The sequence below is a fragment of the Aedes aegypti genome, chromosome 2, assembly GCF_002204515.2.
Source record: "Aedes aegypti strain LVP_AGWG chromosome 2, AaegL5.0 Primary Assembly, whole genome shotgun sequence".
Lineage (NCBI taxonomy): Eukaryota > Metazoa > Arthropoda > Insecta > Diptera > Culicidae > Aedes > Aedes aegypti.
In genome coordinates, this window is record NC_035108.1 from 35,731,995 (window position 1) to 35,753,405 (window position 21,411).

Below are 21,411 nucleotides of genomic sequence, written 5' to 3' on the forward strand. Positions count from 1 at the left end.
ACGTTTTTGCACAACGACGGCGGCGGCTTTCGATTGGAAGGGGGTTCTTTCTCCGGGAAATCATTTTTCTTGATTACGGGAATTTGATGGAACACAGTCTGCTTAAATTGTGATGTTTTCGTAGCCAGCATCAAAATTGCGCAACACTATTGACTGTTTAACGAGAAACTTACGACGATCGACGCGCCACCATAATTTATATAACGGTGGGTATTAGAACTGAGTTGGAGGTGATGATTTCGCATTTTGGAGGTTAAAATCACCTCCAAACACTAGCGATTTTGCGGTGGGATGTTGACGTTTGATCACGAATGCATTGAGGCTAGCTGTCAGCTTGGGCCTTCGGCTTGAGCCTTGCAATAGGCCTATTCACATGACGTCTCAAATCAGCTGATCGGGAAGCACTTTGACAGTTCTTCTATGAAAATGACAGGCCCGTGTTAGCACCGGTCCTCCACCGATGTAAACAAATGCATAGACGGATCTGTCACATGAAAAGGCCTATGCTGGCTACGGCAACATCGTGTTGGTTGGTATAGTGCTGCCAGTCCCTTGGTCTGCTTCTCCAAGTGCTTCTCAATAGGGTCCTAAAGCCCTGTCCCAATTTTAGTGCCAAACGCTTAAGTTTAGGCCAAAAATACATGTTTACTCAATTTTTCGATGTTTTTCGTTTGTTTGAGTCCAACAAAATTGTTTTTTGTTTGTTTCAATATTTTCACACCTTTTGGCTTAAACTCAAATTTTTGGGTGTATTTTGTTTTCCGTATCCCTTCCGAAATCTCAGATAGGAACAACCCTAGTGCTAAAACTAAAATCGCTGTGGTGTTTTTGTCGACTAAGCGAACGTCAAACATGATCTTAAGTGTCAAGGTTCATTTATGGACCCAATTTTTAAATTGAAGTTTTGATATGATATAGCCGTTTTTTAAAGGGAAAAAATGCTTAAGAAGTTGCAGTAACATGCTTTTTCGTGTTATTAAATAAAAACAAGATTTAATTTAACATTTTAGGACCCTATTGGCTTTGTTTAGGGCTATTCAGATTTTTTATATTCTGATTCTACGTTAAAAATTGAGCCAGAACCATAATATATTATTCTAAACGTTTCATAAAATACCTTTTTATTTATTTGGTTTAACATCAATCGTTAAGCAACTAACAGCTCAATAAAACAGCTGACAATCGATTAAATTAAAAGAATTGATTTTCGACCTATTGTTGGCACTTTTGTTGATAATCGCGGCTCACCTTGACGTACATCAAGTTTGTATCGGTTTCTCCTTCCCAGGTACAGTCTAAAGCTTTGAAAAATAGCCAGGCTTTGGAAAATTTTACGATCATTGACACACTAGCCATAATTTCATCCCATCTATCCGCCTGCATTCATACAACACGCATGACATTTATCGTTCGTGGAAGATAACGAGCCATGAACGAAAACAAGACAGACACACGCCACCCACTTTTTGGCGCCGATCACTTTGTGTCAACACGTGTAACATTCGCTGACCCACTCTCATTCTGATCAAGAAACAGAGACGAATATTTTTTATTTTTCTGTGCTGTGTTTGCAACCAAAGGGGTGTTCAATGGTCCAATAGATTATGATTAAATTGTTGCAATACCAGAAAATATGAAAGTTATTACCAATTTTATGCAAAACATAAATCACCAGAATGACTCGATACTGTTGCAGTATGTGAGAGTTGCTACTCTTGAACGCTCTCGTGACGCGTACCAAACAAGAGAGTGAATGTTTACATTCATAGGGCTCTTCGAATGCGATGTGCTACGAATTGCTATGGTTTGGGAACTGTTACACTCTCCGAATATGGTTCGATCGGCTTGTTTGGATCAAAATCCAAACACTGAAAATAGCAGAAAACAACAATCACCATCGTGGTTTTCATGGTATTATCACTGCTGGTCGATGATGCTCTGTAAAAATCAGTCAGCTGCGGTAGCTTTCTGTTTAACAGTAGAACGGAAAGTTATCTCTAAAGCTAGGTATGCTGTTCCGCTCAAGAAAAGTAAACATTTCTGCCCAAGAAATGGTCAAGAAATTTCCTACAGTGAGCTTCATTTGAATTGACATTTCTTTTCAACTGCGTACTGCGATCAAAGAAAAATGCTTTTCTTGAGCATTTCTTGCAAGAAATTTCCCACGCATCGAGATAGACGATTGCTTTTCTGTTGAAGTGCATACTTCGCTTAAAATTGCAATGAACAAAAATATATAGGGTCGATGTACCAATAGCCGCATAGCTAAGAACAAATATTCGTTTAAAATCGAAAAATAACGCTTGCGTCAATATTTTTACATCGTCTGAAAGTTTTTCATCTTGGTTTTGTTTGAAAAATATGAAAACTACAAAAACTCATATATTTGTATTTATTATCGCTTGTGCCACTATAGGAACACATGTACCTGTAGTAGCACTATTTCTAATTTCTGTTCCTATAGTAGCACTAGCATCACGGCGTTGGCAAAATACAAATCAAAACCGTATTTTTACAAAACTTATATTTTTCCTACAAAGTTTGGATCGAAAGCTTTCGTTTGATGTAAACAAAGGTTATCAATTCATCAATTCAAGCCTAATTTTTCCAATCGGCGTATCTAACACTTGGAAGGATTCGAGAAAAATGCGATGCATATTGTAAAGCATTTTAAGTCCTGTTTAAAATGTTTTGCATTTTTCTATTGCAGTGTCTTCTATAAGTTGAATAAAAGAACACCGTTTCTTACCACTATTAAACAATTCCGATTTGTTTTGAATTAGATTGAAAAACTGGCGGAATTATCGAATAAACCCTTTTGCTTTGCGCTGCTCACATACACCATGATGATTCGTCGATATCATACCTTGCTTGATGCGTCGGTTTGACAGTTCATTTATCACATGCGTCACGTCATATACACCAGTATTGTTTTGAAGTTACACATACACCGGTTAGCAAATTCCCATAAAACATAATAAAGTTTGTTCTATTCGTCAGTTTCTACGTTCAACTACAACGAATATTGAATGTTTCCAATTTCAACTCAACTATTAGGAGCACCGGACGGAGCCGTGAGTAACAAAAGTAGATGGAGAACAGTTCTTGTGAGAAACTTGGTGAGAAATATTGTCTAAAATCGAATACTGATGATGTACCACATCAGTTTGCCGACCCGTCAGCTTACTGTAGCTGTGAAAATCCAAATCTCTCGATTTCCAACATGTTTAGTAATTAGCAAACAGTATGACGTATCTGCTGATTAAAATTTTATGTTTTGATTCTGCATATAGGTCGCTTTGCTATGAGCATATGTACGGTGTATGTGCTAGCATGAAAAATGTTGACAGTTGAGTCGCTTTGCAATGGTAGGGTGTATGTAGCCAAATTAAAAACACTGAGAAAAGTGCACATAGGGCAGAATTGAAATTTATTTAAAAAAATCAAAAAAATGGTTTTAGGATTACTTTTTTGGACTCAATATGTAGATTATGCATTTGTCAATCCCATGCAGAGCAAATCTCGATTAGTTTATTTTTTGCAGATACGTCGGAATGAAGAAAATGCTTGAATTATTTCGTATAATAAAAAATAGTTTCTCAGTAGTGCTACTATAGGAACAATAGGTTTACTATAGGCGCAAGGGAGCTCAAATTTTAAGCAAAACTGATTATGTCGATGATTTTTTGAACAAAATCAAGCTGTGTATAATGTTGAAATAAAACGACTTCAAAACACAACAAGGCTATTCCTTACACACTGCAGGCTACTGACTGATTTCGCTACCAGAAAGCTCCTCCCGCATAGAAAAACACAGTTTGTCGTACATTCAAAACAGTAATTTTCTTGTATCTGTTAAGGTCAATGTTTCACAAACAGTAGCTTTCATGTTGGACAATAATAAATTCAAAGCTTTGGATTGTTAAAAATGGTTTGAGTAATCTATATCAAATGGTGACGTTATGTCAAAATGGACGGAAACGGTTGAATTATATAGGGGTTAAGACTAGTGAGAAACGGTGGAGCTATAAGGCCACCATTTGCCGAATTGTTTGCGCTTCTTCTCACGCAAATCACTTACACATGTATTTTTTTTACCATATATTACCAATTGAATACATTACAGGAAACCGTTACGAGCAACGTTTATCATACACGCTTACAAAAAATCAATTAGTGGTGTATAAACGAATTCAATGATTTTTCCAAATAGCTTGACCGAGCAAGTGCATAAAAAGTAAACAATTCTTTATTATTGTTTTTTTTTTACTGTGGAAAACATGTGAAATAAACACAAACATTGTTTTGTCAATCTTGTCCAGTAAAGGTGTTTAAAAAATTATGATTTCTAAATGTAAAAACTACACCTGCGTGGTGTTTTTTTTAGCGTGTTCCTAAGTCTGCCAAAAACAAAAACAAAATCTCCTTGGTGCGACGGCCACAAAATTTTCATCTCCAGTTGCTGCTAGTTTTGTGCGACCAAATCTATGGCATTATTCGCATCATCCGGTACCGGATCCAGGATTGCTGCTGGTAAGTAACCTGTTCCAAATCGATGTACAGTATGACTAAATTTCCTTTTCCAAAGGGTTCGAGATGCTGCCGCTGAACAAGAAAGCAGCTGGAAAATCAACCGGCAAAACATCCAAAGCAGCCGCCACGGAACGATACAAACAACGTTTCCGTCTACAAATCTGCATAGACGACTCGACAGGATAAAAGACCGAAATATGGACAGTTCCATTCGCCGCCTAGGTAAGCTACAAATTCGAATGGAAACTGGAAAAGGACCGATAAGTGATACATTTCAGTCTCCGCAACCAGGGATCATTCGGTTTGCAGCTTGAGGATGGATACTTACACGAAGTGTTTTATTTTGTGCAAGGACGGCGTGAAGCTACAGGACAGACAAACTTCTGATTGTCAAGAGTTTTGGTGTATTTATAGTGTTTATATTTCGGGGAATAAAATAAAAGTGTGTTGAGCAATTAATTTAAAACGCACAATGAAATAAGTACTATGTGTAGTCTAAATTTTCTTCAACCTTAAAAAAGTGTCACTTAAGGTGAAACATCTCAGAATCCAAAGATGGTCGGCACAATGGCCGACTTGTGCCCCTACTCACGTTTTCAAAGGCACAAAATTGGATAAATAGTTGGTGAACCTTTCTGATCTTCTTATTTTAAGCTTTCTGCTTGTGCACAAAGCCAAAATAAAAAGTGCACTGTTGTTGGATGCTTCCTTCGCGAGATTTGTGCCTTTGAAGTTTGAGTGTAATCTTAGAAGTTGATTCCAAACTGTTTCACCTTAAAGCCATACATTTTCGAATATAGAATTAAATATACTCATTTTTTTTATTTGAAGTGAGTTTTTCTACACATTACTTGTTTCAATGTCTCATCTACAATATTTTAATAGCAAATTATCTAATGGTACAAATGTATCTGGATAACCCAGTGTATGGTTCAAATACAACAAAGAACAATAAACCAACAATTACACATACATTATTCCTTTTCATTAGAATGTTATGGTTTAATTGTTTGTAAACTGTTAGCCATACAGTGGATTTGGCAAAGAATGTACAATATATGCACAGTTCGGCAAACAGTCTTCGAAAAATTTTGTTCGAGGAATTCGCCATTTTGATATGGTAACATAACTTAACCGCCTATTCCCCACATTGTTATTTATCCAATTACCATTTCCCAGACTGTTAAAACGGTTTGCGGTACTGTTCGTTTATTGTTAATTTGGATGTTGTGCGGTACTGTTTAGATATTGTCATAAGTGGTTGTGGATAGTTTGGGTAATAGTACCGGTATGGTTCCAGTTTATGCGGGCTCTCTTTTATTTCATGTCTGGGTAAAGATATCTACAATTCATTCTCGTAAAATACTATCTCCACAATTCTTACCCATAGACATCTCCACTACAGGGTGTGTGATGTACCTGCTCTCCAACACTCCTCCTCATCACACAACCTTCAAACCGCCATCTGCCACCCGAGCTGTCTTGTCCACTAAGCTCTTCCTGGCACCGAGCTCCAGCTACCGAACTCCTCCTAGTCGAGCTTCTCCTGGCCAGCTGCACCATCGTCCTCTTGGTCAACCACGCTGTCCTCCGAGCTCCTCTTGACCCGAGTTCCTCTAGCTCTTCCATGCTCGTCCTCTCCGATCAGCCAGCATCCGCACTCAGCCTCGTTCTCAGCATCTTGGCCTCCAACTCTTGGGCACCTCGTCCAAGCCACCTCCCGTCCAGACTCCACCTTCCGTCCAGGCTCTACCTCCTCACCGAGATTCTGCCTTCTCGTCTAGGCCATGTCTCCTCGTCCAGGTGCTTCCTCGTGGTCCCTCAGCGTCCTCCAGGCGTTCCTGGGCCCATAACCTGTTGAAAATAAACGACTAAAACAACAAGGCTATTCCTTACACACTGCAGGCTACTGACTGATTTCGCTACCAGCCAGCTCCTCTTTTTTTTCATGTCTGGGTAAAGATATCTACAATTCATTCTCTTAAAATACTACTTCTATAATTCTTACCCATAGACATCTCCACTACTGGGTGTGTGATGTACCTGCTCTCCAACATATAAATGGTACTTAGATAAATAGTTCCTGAACTTCATGTCAAAAAAATATTTTGAAACATTTTATACCAAAACGGCCGTAAGAAGCCACTAGTGCGACGATAAGGGACTGTCTACTAAAGGAACACCGACCCTATAATGTTTTGTGAAATATCTTCTGAGAACATTAAAATCCCGGATACCTAACCCCTTTCTTTAGACGACGGCTAGCTGCGGCGGCTCTTTTCCATCGTGTTTTGACGTTTCTCCAAAGAAGATTAGATCAAAACAAAAGATTGCGATAACTTTCGTCTCGCAACGCAGTTCCAGTTCAGGAAGCGCCTCTTCGTAACACTTTCTGTTTCTGTTGCTGCGTCCATAAATCCCAGTGATAATCAGTCCACAGTTGCACAATGTTGTCCTTCTTCCGTAGGAAAACCTCCGAAGATCTCAGTGCATCAACGCCCAGCAGTTCCAGTGCTTCAACGCCCAAAAAAGAAGTCTTCCCATCGCCAACCTTATCACAGCTCGGCTACCGAAGTGCGGATGATCTGAGAGAAACGATCTACGGTGGGAGATTGATTGATTTTTTTCTGTCTACATCTGGCTGATTGTTAGGTAATTTTCCATTCTAGATTTCCTGCGTACCATCCGGGACCCGGAGAAGCCCAATACGTTGGAAGACTTAAAGGTGGTCTACGAGGAGGGCATCTTCGTCCAGGAACCAACCGAGGGCAACGTCTATGTAGTGCGGATCGAGTTCAACCCGACGGTTCCGCACTGCTCACTGGCCACGCTGATTGGTCTCTGCATCCGGATCAAGGTCCAACGGAACATCAATCACAACCTGAAGCTAGACATCTACATCAAGAAGGGCGCCCACTCGACGGAGGATGAAAGTGAGTTTGATGACCGCTAAGCTATCATGCTTGCAAAATCTGGCGGTGACGGTGAAATGACAATCGGTTTTATATTGCAGTTAACAAGCAGATCAACGATAAAGAACGGATAGCGGCCGCCATGGAGAATCCAAACCTGCGACAGCTGGTGGAAAGCTGCATCAAAGAAGAAGACTGAATCGGAACGGAGTGTAGGGGAAGGTGGTTCCAAACGCAAATCGAATTTGGATGGCAGTTTATTTCTTTTCTTTATTCCTCGGAAATGGTGCATGGTCAAGTTAAAAGTTTTTTTTTATGAGATACAGATACTTTATTGAATAAAATTTAGATGAAAACTACTTCAAGGTCTTACGACAAAAATTCCTTTAAAGTTATTCCGAGAATTCTTGCAGGGGTTTCAGAGGCTGAAATGGGATATAAAGTTCGTTAAAGAATTCCTTAAGATAAAGTTTGCCATCTTTTCTTCCAGGAATAACTTCCGAACTTCTTCAGGCATCTAAAAAATCTTCGTTTAAGAAATCCGACAGAACATCCCCTATGAAAATGTCTATGGATTGCATTGTTTAGGGTGTTTTTTCTCTCAGCAACCTCTCAAAGTATTCAAACAAATGGATTACTTTAAGGTGAAGATGAATCGAAGCCAAAATTCAAATTTTCAAGAGCACGGATCTGGAGAACCAAACACCCGTTTGAGCTGAAAACCTAATCGATTGGTCACCACCAGCTAGTGACCAATCAATTAAGCTTTCAGCTTAAACGGATGTTTGGTTCTCGAGATCCGTGCTCTTGAAAATTTGAAGTTTGGCTTCGATTCATCTTCACCTTAAAGACACAATGCATAATGTTTATACTAACATTTTGTTCCAGATATACCTTCAAATATTTTCTCCTGAACTCTCGGGAATTACACACGGAATTTTCCTAAGGATTGATTTGGGGATGCTGTTAATGTAGTTTCACGAATCAATTTAAATATTTTTCAAGGAATAATTTTTTTCAAATTTTTTCTTGGAACATTCTCAAGAACTCAGCCATAAATTTTGGATGAATTTTATCAAATATTGTTCCATTAATCTCTTTCTCGACAATATTATGTAGATTCTTGATGGAATTCATACAAGAATATACTGCCCATACTCGCAATACAGTCCCATTAGGAAAATCATCATGTCGAGAAAAACGCAACTGAACATTATTGCAAAAAAAATCGTAACGCCGCTGCCCGCAGCAGAAAATTTTAGTGCCATCCATCAACACATTATCATTAGAGTATAATAAAATGATCAGTAACCAAAATATTGTAAATACATTTGTTTTTTATGTACAAATCCAAGATACTTGCAAGTGGGACTCGTTATCCGAGTACTTTTCTCATTATATTCAAATATACCCGCATACCAGTCCCATTGCTTGGGACTCGCTTACTTTGTTATAGCACACCTTGACACATTTAAAGCCAAGTTTACTGTAGATTCCATGGCACTTTTACTTTTGCTACTATTAGGGTTCTCATTTTCTAGTTACAATACTTCTTGTAAAATATTAGACTTAACGGTGAATAGTGACAGTCCTGAAGACATTCCTGGATTTGATGAAAGCGTTGCGACCGGCCGATAGGAAAGGTAATCTGGATTCACCTGCAGCACGTTTATATTGGATTTGAAACACAGTACTCGGGCGGGCAAGTATTATTTAGCTTGATTTCAGCAGAGCTATTCGACAGTTCTTAGAAACCCATAATGCTGCCTTCTTATTGGATCTACTCATTTTTCAGCATTGGATATGGCTCATGCATAATGCTCATGCAGTTAGCGCGCTGCAGTGGTAATTTGCGTATTCCCATGTTGGCCCAAAAAGCCTTTCCCTCGTCGTTGGAATATGAACGTACCAAAGATTTTGTGATAATTGGTCAGAAGACGAGGGCAATCACAGCAGTAAGTTTGACTTGGAGAGTAGCTACTTATCTTATTTTTAGTTTAGACTCTCATAAGGTTTAACATTTAGATATTTTTCCTATCACTTAGCGCACCATAAGTTATTTCAAGCAATAACAATATTTGTTATGGAATAAAGATGGTTAAAAATACTGTAATTTGTAGTATTTATTTCTCTTATGGGATGAAAAGTACGAGCCAAGATTATAGAAATCATAACAGGAAGAGGTTTGCTTGAATTTCATCGTAAACTACTAGTGGGACTGTTATGCGGGTACTTTCAATATGGGACGCACCTGATTTGATATTTTTTTCACATTTCGTCCATACAAAAATGCAATTTTAGGTATGATACCTAGAAGTACACTAATAATAAACATGATTCACGAAGAAATCTCAAAAGTGATGAAAATTCAAATGGGACTGTTATGCGAGTATGGGCAGTATAGTCATAAATTATTTAAGAGACACCTCTGAAAAAATAAACAAAATCGAATAGAAGTTTTTCCTGACATACTTTTTACAATTGTTTTAAAATAAACACCAATAATCTAAGAGTTTCTTTCAGATCACCAACATTCTTACAGAGATTAATATAGAGTTTCTTCGTGGATCTTCGGCAACACCTCCAAAATAGTTACAACGTTACAATAAAATTCCGTCTAGAAATATTTCAGAAATTCTCATCTGAAATTTTGTTTTGCAAGACTATACTATGACGATGTATATTCTATGTAATACCTGGAGTAATTCTCAGAAAAATCCGGGATGAAATGCTCAAAAACTATACCCAAGGAACAATTGGTAGCTTTTAAGATACTTACGTGTTTAATACAAGCTGCATAGCAGCAACCATTGCTGAACAAAATTTTAGTTGAATCATTAATTGAATAAAATTAATTTCCGCTTATAAAAAAGCTGTTATTCCACTTGCAGTTTGCGTTTTGAATAAGAGCTGAATAAACCTCCGAAAATGCAAATATAGTAGCTTTTGTTCTACAACACATAGAAAGTTTAACAATTGACTGATTAAAAGCTTCTATAGGTTGTAGCCATCATTTTAGTAGCATATTGAATATTTGATTAACAACAAATCGTACAAAAGTTTTAGTGTCTAATACTTAAAATGTTGACCAGCATGATTAGTAAAACTTATAAACAATGTGAATAACAGTATATGAGTATGCTCTTATTCAAGCAAAACATATTATGTTTTTTATGTTATTTTCAAATGTTTCGTATTTTTTTGCAAATCAAATCCAAGACGTGTATGCGATGGATGGATTAACGTAATGGACGTAATGGCGACGTAATGGATCAACGAGGGTAAAGTTCGAATCACATTGGATTAAAAATATCAAAATTTAAATTTTCCAAATGTAGTGATCATCATCTGCGATGTTATTGATATCGGAAAAAGTTACTAATCATAACATTTTTAATGATAATCGAAGTATAAATAATAATTAAACAACAGTTACATGAAAGTGGTTACCCAACTTACAGTCAAGTGTCACAAATAAACATACATAGTTAATTATTGTTGAATAATGATGACAGCTGAAAAAATGCCCTACAAAGAGCTGAGAAGATGGTATTTAGATCCAAATTTAAGTCAATGTTCAACATTTTTCATTGGAATGCATAATAGTAGAATATTCTACTTGATTGTTGTTATCAACACTTATTAAACTTCTCCAAAGAATCTCTGCCGACTTGTCAAGATTGTTTTACTAATGAGTTGAACAAGTCATTTTTCCTTCTATTAAAGAGCCAATATTCCACCAAACAAATATAATTGTGTAAACAGATGTTCAGGAGACGAACTAACGTTTTGGTTGCTTCGCACTTCAGCTGTTTTCATGTTTAACATGAACATGATCAAAAGCTGAATAGGTATTTTATAAAATCCTAATACAACATAGATATATCATCCGAGCAGGTCATCCAAAGAAGTCCAAAATAACGATTATTAAACACATTATTCAGCAACAAAGAAGCCTTACAAAAGAGGTCACACCATAGCCAAATTTTTGAAAAATGGACAAAATATCTAAAAATTGCGTTGTATTCCTAATGTATTGCAATGTTCAATTATCAATTATTTATCTTTATTTGAGTGGCTTTTCGACCTTGGCGAATTCGCCACTAACTTACTAATATATAAAAACATGTTGGATACAATAATAACTGATGCTTTCTCAATACAATATTCAATTATGTTTAGAAAATATTTTGAATTAGTCTTCTGACATAGGATTATTGATTGAAATATATTTTATATTTGTATAATGTTTAATAGATGGAAAAAGTACGACAAATAATTAAAATATTAACCTAGTAGAAATATTATACATTTAATAAATGCATTTTATTATAGTTAGATGAACAATTCAATTAAAGTTTTAACAAGTTAAAACTTATTATGAAATTCGATTAATCATTTCAGACTGTTTTTACTTTGTGAATAAACTTTATTTTTGATCAGCATTGAAATAATTTGTCTCACTGTGCGCTATAAATAGCCGACTGAGTTCAGCTCGCATCAGTACTGAACAGCAGCAGAAGTAATACGCTTATTCAGTTGTTGATCAGCATAGCACGTGTTGATTAGTTATTGTTGAATAGAAGCTCAAGCATGATCAATAATCAGCTACAAGAGGTTTATATTGGGCACTGGAAGGCTGATATATGAATTTAAGGATGGCGCAGATGGCAAGGTATACCGCTGACGATGGGAAGGTCTCGAGTTTGAATCCAGTATTCAGGTAATTATTAAAAGTGTGGTTATTAATTCATGGTAAAGGTATACACTGCATTTGATGTATAAAGTGTTAGCTATTTTTAGTCATTTATTTGTTTTCAATCAATTTTGTGGCAGTTGAATAAAAGCTGAGATGAATGCTTATAAAGCGATTTTGAAGTTGTAGAATTAAGTCAATATACAACGACACGCTTTATAACTTCTCCAAATTTGTGTGAATAACGCCTGAACAAAGGCTTCACTTGGAAATAATAAAAATGTTGTTAAACATGATGCTTAATTAAACTGCAATAATGTAGTTTGTTAAACTAGCGTTGTTAAATCATCAAACCTTATTAAGCTGAGTGAAACCTGAATAAACATCATTACAATATATGATTACAGTCACTAAATCATAAGAAGCTTAATAATTTCGCCAGATTTGCTTGAACAATGTGTGCGTAGCAGCTGCAAAGTAATATAATAAAGCAACTATTCAGTATGTAGTTGTGAAAAATTGCTTAATAAATGATTATAAAATAGGCAAATGTTTCTTGGGTACAAGGGACATTCTTAAACAAATTCTAATTCATTGAGGTGCTCTGCAAAATTCTTTGAAGAAGCTCGAAATATATTTCCACTTGCTAGGATAGTATCTAAAAACTATTCAAAGCTAATTATTTTGTAGAATCCCTAGAGGAATTTCTCGGGGAACCCACGCCTTAGGCAATGCTTCCTAGTTCCTAAAGAAATTCCTGATATGATCCTTGAAAGCTTCCTGGAATTATTCCTGTTCTTTGTTAATCCTGGCTGTTTCTTGTGGAATTTTCAAAAATGATCATAGATAATTGAATTTCTTGAAAATTCTGAAAAAAAAACATCCCGATAAAAAATTAGTGAAATTTCTGTAAAAATCTCTTAAGGTGAAGATAAATCGAAGCCAAACCTCAAATTTTCAAGAGCACAAATCTAGAGAACCAAACATCCGTTGAAGCTGAAAACCTTATCGATTGGTCATTAGCTGGTTGCAAGGGGTGGATCACTTGTTCGGTGCACATCTAATGTACATCGATTTGCATTAAATGCATTTTTTCGACATATGCATCAACTTAGCCCTGGCTCGTAGTATCATAGTAACGCGTCATTGTTTGTTGTGGAAGTTTGAAAATTGTTATATTCTACACTGATTCTTTTTCAACTAATCCCAAATTTCATTTGTTTCAGATAAACAAGCTAGATTACAGTTGTGTAACTATTAAACGATAAAATATATTAAGATGAAGATTTATCGAAGCCAAACCTAAAGAACCAGACAAACGTTTGTGCTGAAAATTTAACTCACTGGACACCACATTAGAGAGAAAACCGATAATATTTTTTTAGCATCATAATTTTTAAGGACTACAATAACGATCTACAGATATGTTGGATGTACTGTGAAAAATATATGATTGATTGCTGGTATGCATTGTCCCACCTAATCAAGATTAATCAGAACCCTTGAAACTTCCTTCCCGAGGAACTAACAGCTTTTGACTTATTGGTAGGAAATAAAATCCGCATCGATTCTCAAATCAAAGTCAAAACATAACATAACATTATTTGTTTCAATAACTTGTTTTATTTCTTGTAATGTTGGTTGGAGATCTTGGGGACAAGAAAGGAACGATAAGCGCTTAAGGTTGATACTCTCCTCCTTCCAGAGAGACGCCAGAATGAATGTTTCTTTATCGGAACTTTGAATCACTGCAACGTTTGGATTAGATCAAGAGAGGTAAAGGAGCCCCTATTTGTGTATGGGCCGTCGAATACCAGACCTTGCCCAACTCTAAAAACAACGCCTTTGGGTACTCTGCCACTGCTCGGTTCAACTTTCAGTTTTACAGGAGATAACGGTGATGGATTTGTACTTGAGTTTAGGTCATTAGTGGATAAAGGATTAGGATAATATCTATTCCACATAGGAGAGTGAAGTCCAAAATGACAATATCCGATGCTCCACTGAATCCGAGGAGTGTGAGCAGCTACTTCGAAGGGTCCATTCCACAGCTGGGCAAAAGTATTAGGGTTTTGCAGGCCTGGATCAGAAAATAGCAACTTTGTTTCACCTATGAGTATGTGGGAGGCTTCACTCTTTGTCAGTCAGAGTGAAAGCTGACCAAGACCGGTTACGACAGGGAGTGGTAAATTTGTTGGGTGAACAGCAGCTTTTCTTGATATTTTTAAAAAATGAGTTTGACATTCCGACAAGGATAACAAATAAACATTGGAGCAAGCCATGAATTGAAAATTTTCTGATTCTGATTCTGTGCATTTAAATGCATTTAAATAATTTCGATGCATCAGAAGTGATCTACCCCTTGGCTGGTTGTGACCAATCGATTAAGTTTTCAGTTTAAACGGGTTTTCGGTTCTCTAGATTTGTGCTCTTGAAAATTTGAAAATTTGAACTTCAAATTTTCAAGAGTTCTCATAACTATTTCTAAATAGTTTTTTTTGTAAGTCGTAGGTTGCATTTCATAATGTATTTCCAAAAAAATGTCAGCAAAAGGGGTTTTTGAAAGGAAAAAAGTTATGATGTTATCCATCGATCTCAAGACAGTAATCAAAAGCAACGGATCATTAAAATAACCAAAACGGCCACTATGAAAAGCATAGATAGCGCCACCGTAGCCTTCTGTGTTTGGCAGAACAGCAATGCTGTCACCATGTAAAATCCCATATACAGTGGCGCCTTTGTTTTGATGCGGAGAGCACTTGCAAAAACAACCTCCAATGATCCACTGTTCCAGGAATAACGAATGTACAAATTTTGCAAGGAACAAAAGAAAGAACTCCTCAAGTGCTTGCTAATATTTAAATTATTTAAATCCCAAAGGCTGATGTGCTGTTGATAAGGAATCGCCCAATAAAATTCTCGCTAATTTCTTGCAATTTTATACAGCGATTCCCGTTTGAACTGACATTTCTGCTTAACTGCGTACAGCGATCAGAAAGAAGCGTTGTCTTTGGCGGTTCCTTATAGGAAAGTCATATTCATCAATATAGACCAAGAAATTACTTGTCAGCAGCAAACAAGGTTTATAGCGGAATTCCGGAAGTTACTCGAAAAAGAATGCATGAAAAGATATGTAGAAGATTTCTAGAAAGTGCCGTTTCTAAAAAAAACCTTTGTTAAAAATTTCAAAAGGTGTCATCGTGTCATCTGAGATAAATGCAGTTCCTTGTTGTAGGGTTTACAGCCTGAATGTTGGATTATTTGCAAGAATAGGTTATTGCGTAGTATGCACCTGAAACGTAAAGCGCTCAAGTAAAATTTCTCTTTTTTACCGAAGTAATTTTGACAGCTGATCCAGTATGAGCGAAATGTCACTTTTACTTGCGGAATAATTGAGCGGCGCATTTTTCCGTATGGAAAAGTGACAGCTCTATTTGATTCGTACAGCAGGCGTTACCGACGTTATGAAATCAACTCAACGGGATTGTTCACGACATTGGCCGGATCCTAGAATACTGGAATTTCACTTTTCGAGCTGATAGGGAACCAGGCACCCGGTTTTTTGATTAATAAGCCTACAAATATATGACAATGTTACCCTCGGGTACAATTTCAAAACAACTAAAATATATTATACTTACTGTTTTCAATGTTTCCATCATTATTGGTTAGACTGGCCCACCTTAGTATGGGAGAAAAATAAAGTTGTATAATTCCACGGGGCACCCGCCAGGATTATTCTTTAGGATTAGAGGAAGACTTCCTGAAAGTTTCAGCTCATTTGGTCGTTCCATGAGCTGGCGCAATTGAATTGAAGTTAATATGGGATTTTCAGCTCCAACATATAGGAAACAGCACATCATCTCCTGTTTGGGTCAGCAAAATTGTTGATCGCGTTCAATTGAACCCAGAATGTCAAAAACACTACTTGATACCATAGCGAACAATATTGTTGAAGGTTATATGATGATTAAAATAGAGAAAGTTGGTGTTTTAACTATCTGAAGTAGATTTGCAATATTGCTCTGTATTTCTTCAACTTAGCTGGGTGGTAGCCACTGAGCGCATCATAGCCACCTATGACGCTGGACGAGCTGCGGTACAAGGTACATGCATATATGTGATTGTACGGGAGTGCTGATCTAAGCCTTACTTTCAACAACTGAAAGCTTAATGAAAATGAGCTTAAATCCAGATACAACCTTCGGCAACTATGTTCATTAGCGTATCAACTAGTGAATTTGTCATTCTGGGCTCAATTGAACGCGATTAACTAGTGTACGAGATGAAATAGTGACATAGGGTCAATTTTCAATATATTTGAGACGAATATTCCATACAAACTTTGAATTGAATGCGCCAGCTGGGGGAGCAACCAAATGAGGTGAAATTTTGAGAGAGCTTTTTTCTTACTAGGGGGTGCCCCGTCAATTTTACAACTTTTTTGTTTAAGGGCCAGTCTATTATTGGTGCTTTCAAGATCACACAACAACCTTCTTCGAAAAGTTTCGATTGTGACTGATCTTACCGAATACAATTTTCACTCATTAAAGGGTAAACCGCAGACAGACGTTTAAGCAGGAACAAATTTATTCAAAATTCCTGTGTAAATTCTACCGTGGTGTCACCTAGGGAGCAAATTGCTGCAGTACAGTGACAGTTTGTAAAAGCACGTGGCTTCATCTTCTCGCTTACCACCCAGTCCACCACCCACTGAACAAAACTATCAAAACAATCACTTCAAAAATGATTCACACAATTGTGATACTTTCACGCCAATTTATTTTACATGAGTAACGATCATTCAAGGGTGTTATACTAGCATGAATCAGTGAGTAAATTGAATACAAACTTGTGGTAAAAATTACAATGGATTTTATTGATTTTTACATGAGAAATTGGATCCAAAAGGGAACATCACCCACCCAGCCCAAAACAAAGGTACATAGTTTTTAGCGTTGAGCACGCCGGCTGTGGGAGCGGTTGTGTGTCGTGCTGTCAACGAAATGTGATCGGGGTGGTGGCGGGACGCATACGCCACTAACGCCATCTGTTAGCTGATTGCCACTTGGCGATTTGTGGCGGCCATGTTTTTACACAAGTGGCTGAGTCTAATGTCGAATTCGTTTTTGTTCAGTTCCAACCTAGGTTCGCACTAGTTCCAACCTAACTGCTGTCAAAACGTTTTTTTATTCGCTCAGGTTGGACCTAGTTTCGCACTAGTTCCAACCCCAAAACCGATAGGTTCGCACTGTGATAAATCACGGTTTCATGACTGGGTTCACCAATACAATTTCATACGAATTGTCAAGATTGTAACAACAAGAACTGTTCTTCAGTACAAACCAACATAAAAACGTCCAAAATGCAAAATTGTGTGCTTGCGGTTACGCTCGCTGCTTCCGAGGTCAAATTATTTGAATCAGAATCTGAATCAAATTTTAACTCGAAACTCCTGCCAGTGAGGTGCAGATTTGGTTTTATCAGTTATTTAAAAAAAAAATATATAATTAAGCGAAAGCGTGTGGGCAATTTTATGAACGACGTGGTGGAGAACTACATGGTATGGATAAAAAGGTAGTATGTACCGTAATCCGGGGTCAAATTGATCACTGGAATGATCAGTAGGTAAATTCCGGCGAACAATTTCTTCGAAGAGCAGTAATTTTCTTCCATTACTCGCCAGCAAGAATTTTTTTCTTTTTTTTTCGAAGAAAATACGCGCCGGATTAGTTGTTTATTGTTTCATTAACATCACAGACATGTCATATTTTCTACTTTATAAACATCTAATGATGATTTTGAATTACAGTCCACTCTCCACAACTCGATATATGCTATAAATAGATGGATTTATCGGTAACTTCGAATTTCTTTACATAGTGCTCTACTTAGGTCGATATTCCCGTAACTCGATATCTCCACTAGTCGCTGTCACGTTAGAGGTAAATGTCTCCATAACTCGATATTTATTTTAAAATAGTAGTTCTTGTTTGGAGGTTGAAGGTTTGGAGGAATAAATCCTTGTAAGTTGTAATAAAAGTTCAAAACATTAACAAATAAAATTATTGATTGTCAGTAAAGTAACGTGATTTTACAAAAAAAAAAGTTTTCAAATAATAGTTTTTAAAATACTTTTACCAAATAATATTGCCTTCTTAAGGATGTGATCATTAATGTATTGGAAATACAGAAATTTGTTCCTTTGATTTTGGGATTGTGTCCGTATAGTCTACAACTCAATAATTCTTTAAGTCGATGGTCTCTTGGATATCGAGTTATGGAGATTCCAAACGATGGCATAACAAAAAGTTGTGAAACGTGCCTTGCGATGTGATCAATATGCCCCCGGATTACGGTATATGCATTTGTATACAATTTGAGTACAGAATTATTTTATTCTAGTTTCGACGAAATTTCCGCCTGTAAAAAGCAACAGCTGAAATTATTGTCATGAGATTTGCGCAGTTTTGGAAACGGATACGAAATAGTAGTTTACGGAACAAGTTGCAGAATGATGATTTTTACAGCACGCGCCGTAAATTTATCCTACGAGGCTTGCCGAGTGCTGTAAAAATCGAGTTCTGCAACGAGTTACGTACAACATTTTTTGCAATTTCGTAGAAGATCACTTGACGGTATCAAAAATTGTATCGGAATGCATAAACCATAATTTTACAATTTCTGAATTTCTTCTGTAATGATTCTTTACGCAACTTAAAACAGTTGCGTAATGAGAAAGCGTTGCGTAATGAATCTTTACATGACTGGTTTCAGTTGCGTAATAACTATTCCCGCACTGCATAATAATATAATACTTATAATATTTATTGTATTTTTGTATTAGCTTGGTAAAAACGGCAAACACAGGTTGAACAAGAATATTATAGCGAAGCAACGTTTGACAAGACAGCTCCGCGTGATGGCACACACACCAACACACGGTTTGACAGATTAACCTGAAAACGTTTTTTTATTCTGGAGTCAGGTTAACACTAACCCAGGTTTAAAAACGAAAACGACATAACTTGAACGTCTGTCTGCGGCGAAACGTTTCACTAAGTTCGGTAAAATAATATGAGTGTGAAAGCTGCGCTTCGATGTCCGCAGTGGTGAATATGAAATATTTCAAGATACTGATAATCATCACTGATTGACGCAATTCGTTGTGTGGCGGCGATAGTGATTGCAAGGAGTTTCTGTTTGAATATTTACACTGGGTTTCAGAAAATTTTTGTTCTAGCATAAACATCTGTTATCTGTGATAAAGCATTTTTAACAGTAAATATCTTAAAAAAGACGTATGAGCCATTTTACGAGACGTTTCGGAACAGCTGATCGCTGCAACGGCGTCAATTGACAGGAGACTTAGGATTAAATCCAGCGTGATTTTCAATAACGCCTAATCTTACCAAAAGAGGACATGGAGAAAATGACAAAAATGAGATCCAAAAATGTTCGTTACTGTAACATTACACCTAGTTATTGTATCAGCTACGTCTTTGTTACCCATATTGCACATAAAAAAGCACTTTTGTGATCAGAAATATTTTAATAATTTTTCTCCATTTAAGTTTTCGCCTGGATGAAAAGCTACGCTAGAAATGCGCACAGTCATCAACCATCATCATCGCGAAAACTGACGCCGATGATTGAAAAATCCCAGGTCTCCTGTCATTTGACCAGGCTTCGTAAAATGGCTTATGAGCCATTTTACGAAGCAGGTCAAATGACAGGAGACCTGGGATTTTTCAATCATCGTCGTCAGTTATGGCGATGATGATGGTTGATGACTGTGCGCATTTCAAGCGTAGCTTTTTATACAGGCGAAAACTTAAATGGAGAAAAAATATTAAAATATTTCTGATCACAAAAATGCCTTTTTATGTGAAATATAGGTGAAAAAGAGGTAGCTGATACAATAACTAGGTGTTAAGTTGCAGTAACAAACATTTTTGGATCTCTTTTTTGTCATTTTCTTCATGTCCTCGTTTGGTAAGATGAGGCGTTGTTAAAAATCACGCTGGATTTAATCCCAGGCCTCCTGTCAATTGACGCCGTTTCGGCGATCAGCTGTTCCGAAACGTCTCGTAAAATGGCTTATACAATTTATAAAACGACAACCCTAAATTAAGGCGAAGTAGGCCGTCATTGAAATTTGTACGCGTCGTTGATGATTGTTGCTAAGGGTTCATTCATTTATTTCATAACGCTGAAATTGGCCATTCGCTCCCAATACGACAATTCGTCCGGTGGGGTGTGCTGCTGTCGTCATGATGATGGTTGACGAGAGCAATGTCAAACTCATTCATGGTTTCAAAACATTCGGAACAAAATATTTATTTTCACCGCTTACTTCACTTATGTATGAAATTGAATGAGATCCAATGGTAGAGAATTCATTTATCTACCCAATGGTATTTTTAGGGGCAGCGGAGAATGTTCCGAAGCGTGTTTTATTCAAGCGCAAAAATCGCTCAGGCGAAAGTTCCAATGAATCTAACCTCACATATCCTGGTTTTCCAACCTCAAACTAGTGCTCCTACCAGCCGGATCTCAATTTTTATAAAAGTAGTGCAATAATACAAAAAAACAAACGTATGTAGAACATAGAGAATGGACATTCCTACCTTTTCCGCCTAACTGTTTCACTGTGAACCGTCTTATATCAGGAAAATAAAACATTTTTCCCCACAGCGGCATGTGATGGATGCGTGAAAAATCAAATCTCTCATCATCTGACTAGTTGCGCTACCAAAGTATAGATGGCTAACAGTATGTTGCGTTTTGCGATTGGAAGCGTATTTTGGGCACCCACCCACCCCCTTGTAACGCTTTTTGTATGAATGTTATTCAATTTTTGTATGGGCCGTAACATCGCTACCCACCCCCTCTAGCGTTATGAAATTTGTGAATGGGCCCTAACTCATCTCACGATTTCGAATCAAAGAAAATCAGTTGGTTTTGCACTGACACAGCTGAAAAAGTATCAGCATACAGCATACTTTATGCATCTTAGTGCGTAAAGAGATACTTTTTCAAGTCAATATAAACTATCAAGACTGAGTTTTATCACTTTGAAATGCAAGCTGAAAGGTCATCATTGTTGCCAAAACGAATGACGGGCTACTTAGCCTTAAGTAAATATAGATATTTTGATGCTTGAGGCGAAAAAAAGGTCCGCAGTGTTATTTTTGAAAAATTTAAGGTGGAAAACATTGGATGACACTTTTCCGTGCATTGAAATCAATACATAAAAATAAATTACCT

General features: G+C 37.0%; 1 protein-coding gene and 2 long non-coding RNA genes across 3 annotated transcripts in view; 2 read left to right on the forward strand and 1 right to left on the reverse strand.

The window, feature by feature from the left end:
• Nucleotides 1-3,904: 3,904 nt before the first annotated feature.
• Nucleotides 3,905-5,011, forward strand: LOC110676722. Its single transcript, XR_002500653.1, has 2 exons — nucleotides 3,905-4,533; nucleotides 4,589-5,011. It is a non-coding gene; the product is annotated as an uncharacterized LOC110676722 (long non-coding RNA).
• A 911-nt stretch (nucleotides 5,012-5,922) lies between these two features.
• Nucleotides 5,923-21,411, reverse strand: part of LOC110675450 — a 67,802-nt gene continuing 52,313 nt past the window's right edge. The window contains exon 2 of the long non-coding RNA XR_002499505.1: nucleotides 5,923-6,022. This is a non-coding gene — a long non-coding RNA (uncharacterized LOC110675450). The remainder of the gene's footprint in view (nucleotides 6,023-21,411) is intronic.
• Nucleotides 6,767-7,795, forward strand: LOC5572889 (MIP18 family protein CG30152). The gene is made up of 3 exons (XM_001654189.2): nucleotides 6,767-7,137; nucleotides 7,203-7,466; nucleotides 7,547-7,795. The coding sequence occupies exons 1-3, from the start codon at nucleotides 6,981-6,983 to the stop codon at nucleotides 7,642-7,644; spliced, it is 519 nt and encodes a 172-aa protein (XP_001654239.2). The 5' UTR covers nucleotides 6,767-6,980; the 3' UTR covers nucleotides 7,645-7,795.

Bases quoted from the DNA above. Each gene is read 5' to 3' on its own strand.
- LOC5572889 (XM_001654189.2), top strand. From the start codon at position 6,981: ATGTTGTCCTTCTTCCGTAGGAAAACCTCCGAAGATCTCAGTGCATCA. The intron at 7,138-7,202 runs GTGGGAGATTGA...TTTCCATTCTAG, and splicing joins TCTGAGAGAAACGATCTACG to ATTTCCTGCGTACCATCCGG. The intron at 7,467-7,546 runs GTGAGTTTGATG...TTTATATTGCAG, and splicing joins CCACTCGACGGAGGATGAAA to TTAACAAGCAGATCAACGAT.